Here is a 2,568-nt window from a genome sequence, read left to right as displayed (position 1 = left end):
AGCAGCAGGAGCGCGCTTCTCGGCCTGGCAAATGGGAGCAGACTCAGCAGCAGATAGCAGACACTATGATGCTCTTTGCGACTACTTTATTCAGAAGCAAAGGCTGGGGCTGCGGGAAGGCAGCAGCGCAGCAGTCTACATGGTGCCCCCCAACCCCAAGTACGCCCGCGCCTTGGGGGTGAGTCGTCGCTGCCAGCAGCAGCAGCTGCTGCTGCTGCTGTTGCTGCTGCTGCTGCTGCGGCGCAGGGGAAAGCGGCAGTTGAGATGCAATTTTTTGGGCCCGAGGCAGACGCAGAATGAGAGGATTTATAGCGACAGAATAGCTGTAGAAGATGCAGCAGCAGACACTTCACATGCTTGCTGCTGGCGAAGCACTTGCTGCTGCTGCTGCTGCTGCGTTTGCTGCTCTCGGTGCTGCTGCTTCTGCTGCTGCTGCTGCGCTTGGTGCTCGTGCTGCTGGTGCGTTTGCTGCTGCTGCTGCGTTCAATATTGACCCGCGTTTGGACGTGCTGCTGCTGCTGCTGCTGCTGCTTTGCAGCTGCCCGACGCCAATTTTATGTACGCATTTGTCATCTCCAAGTCTCGAGACACAAGAGGCGACGCGCATTACTAGGCAGCACACAGAGATGCTCCCCACCGCAGCCGCAGCAGCTGCAGCAGCAGCAGCAGCTGCAGCAGCTGCAGCAGAAGCTGCAGTAGCAGCAGCTGCAGCAGCAGCAGCTGCAGCAGAAGCTGCAGCAGTAGCAGCAGCAGCAGCTGCAGCAGCAGCAGCTGCAGCAGAAGCTGCAGCAGTAGCAGCAGCTGCAGCAGAAGCTGCAGCAGCAGCAGCAGCAGAAGCTGCAGCAGCAGCAGCTGCTGCAGCAGCTGCAGCAGAAGCTGCAGCAGAAGCTGCAGTAGAAGCTGCAGCAGAAGCTGAAGCAGAAGGTGCAGCGGGAACTGCTGCAAAGCAGCAGCTGCTGTTTAGCGTGGGGGCCTTGACAGGCCCGACTGGCCGCCGACTCCCCCACGTTGGATGTCTCTACAGGCAGCAGCAGCTCCAGCAGTTGCTGCTGCAGCTGCTGCTGCTGCAGCTGCTGCAGCTGCTGCAGCTGCGGCTGCAGCTGCTGCTGCAGCTGTGGCTGCGTGAGAAGATTTTGTTGGCAGTGCCCTTTTGGGGCTATGAATGCATGGCCTGGCGTCGGGGTGTACGTACACCCCGGAACCCGGGTGTACGCGCAGCTTTAATTGGGGTGTACAGACACCTTGAGGTGTACGTACACCTCAGCAGCCTGCGCGCATTTGTGGGCCCTCCTATTTCCGGCTTTAATAAGCACTCGCATTTGCAGTCTTTGCATTTTCGACGAGCTCGTAGTACGGAACATTTAATTTAATTTAATTTATATTCTATTTCTTCCTGCTGCTGCTGCTGCTTGCTGCTGCCGCTCGCCCCTGCTGTTGCTGCGGCTGCGGGGCACTTTAGAGGTATAAGGGGAGCAGCAGCAGCAGAAGGGAGCAAGCAGGGCCCGAGCGGCACACGGAAGCAGCAGACACACGCAGCAGCAGCACACGCTCCAGGCTGCACAGCTGGCAGCAGCAGCAGCAGCAGCAGCAGCGGGTAGTAGCGGCAGCAGCAGCAAATTTGGCAGAGGCTGCAGGGGGCAAGGCAGAGAGGGCGAGACAGGGTAGAAGGCGCTCAAGCAGCAGCAACTGCAGCAACCGCAGCAGCGGCTGCAGCAGGGGCGGCAGCAGCAGGGGCAGCGGCAAGGAGCAGCGGAAGGGCCGCAGCAGACAAACGCCTTCAAGCAGCCGAAAGAAGAGAAGCAGGGCAGCAGCAGCAGCAGCTGCTGCTGCAGCAGCAGCTGCGGGCTTTGGGCACAGAGCCTTGGGCATTTAGGCAATTAGAAGGCTCGCAGCCCCCCCTAGGCTTGTCTACATTGAATGGGAGGCTTAATTTATCCTTTTTACTGTTTTTTAATATTATGCATGTTTTAGTGTATTCAAAAAGGTGATTTTTCTCATATTTTGCTGCAGCGCAGCAGCAGCAGCGGGCGTCGCCCAGACTTGAATTCGGCCTCCAGCGGCGAAGAGCCCGGCAAAGCCCTTTTTAAGGGAAAGTTCTCCACTAGGGCCCTTCAGACTTTGAAATTACTTTAAATTAAACCTTTTGAGGCCATAAATTCTGTTGAATCTGCTGCTGCTGCTGCTGCTCGTGCTGCTGTTGCTGCCGCTGCTGGTGTTGAGATGGCGTCGGCTGCTCATGGACTCGGGCGCGGCAGCGCTAGCTGCTGCGGCTGGAGGGCAAAGTGGCGAGACGGCAACGCTTTTATGAATTAAAAAAAGTACAATGAATTATTTTTAATTTTAAATTCAATAAATATATAAAAAACAATTCAAGGTGCAGGACGAGGGCCCGCGCCCACCCCCCATCACCCCCCCCAAGCCACCCCGACCCAGATCACCACCCCCCTGCTGCTGCTGCTGCTGCTGCTGCTGCAGCAGCAGCAGCTAAGCGCCTCCAACTCCGCCTATAGATTTTAATACAGCTAACAAGCACCAGTTAATGCTGCAGGGAGACACACAGCGGCGTTT

General features: G+C 57.2%; 1 protein-coding gene across 1 annotated transcript; it reads left to right on the top strand.

Moving 5' to 3' along the window:
• Nucleotides 1–31: 31 nt before the first annotated feature.
• On the top strand, nucleotides 32–1,873 carry ETH_00010265 (uncharacterized protein; the record flags this gene model as incomplete). Its single annotated transcript, XM_013379133.1, has 3 exons — nucleotides 32–159; nucleotides 539–1,208; nucleotides 1,460–1,873. 3 exons carry the CDS (start codon nucleotides 32–34, stop codon nucleotides 1,871–1,873), a joined length of 1,212 nt encoding a protein of 403 aa, XP_013234587.1.
• Nucleotides 1,874–2,568: the final 695 nt, after the last annotated feature.

The sequence above is a fragment of the Eimeria tenella genome, genomic scaffold (assembly GCF_000499545.2).
Source record: "Eimeria tenella Houghton genomic scaffold, Eth_scaff1467, whole genome shotgun sequence".
NCBI lineage: Eukaryota > Apicomplexa > Conoidasida > Eucoccidiorida > Eimeriidae > Eimeria > Eimeria tenella.
The sequence above is the reverse complement of the archived record's forward strand: the minus strand, read 5'-3'. Positions and strand labels throughout refer to the sequence as shown.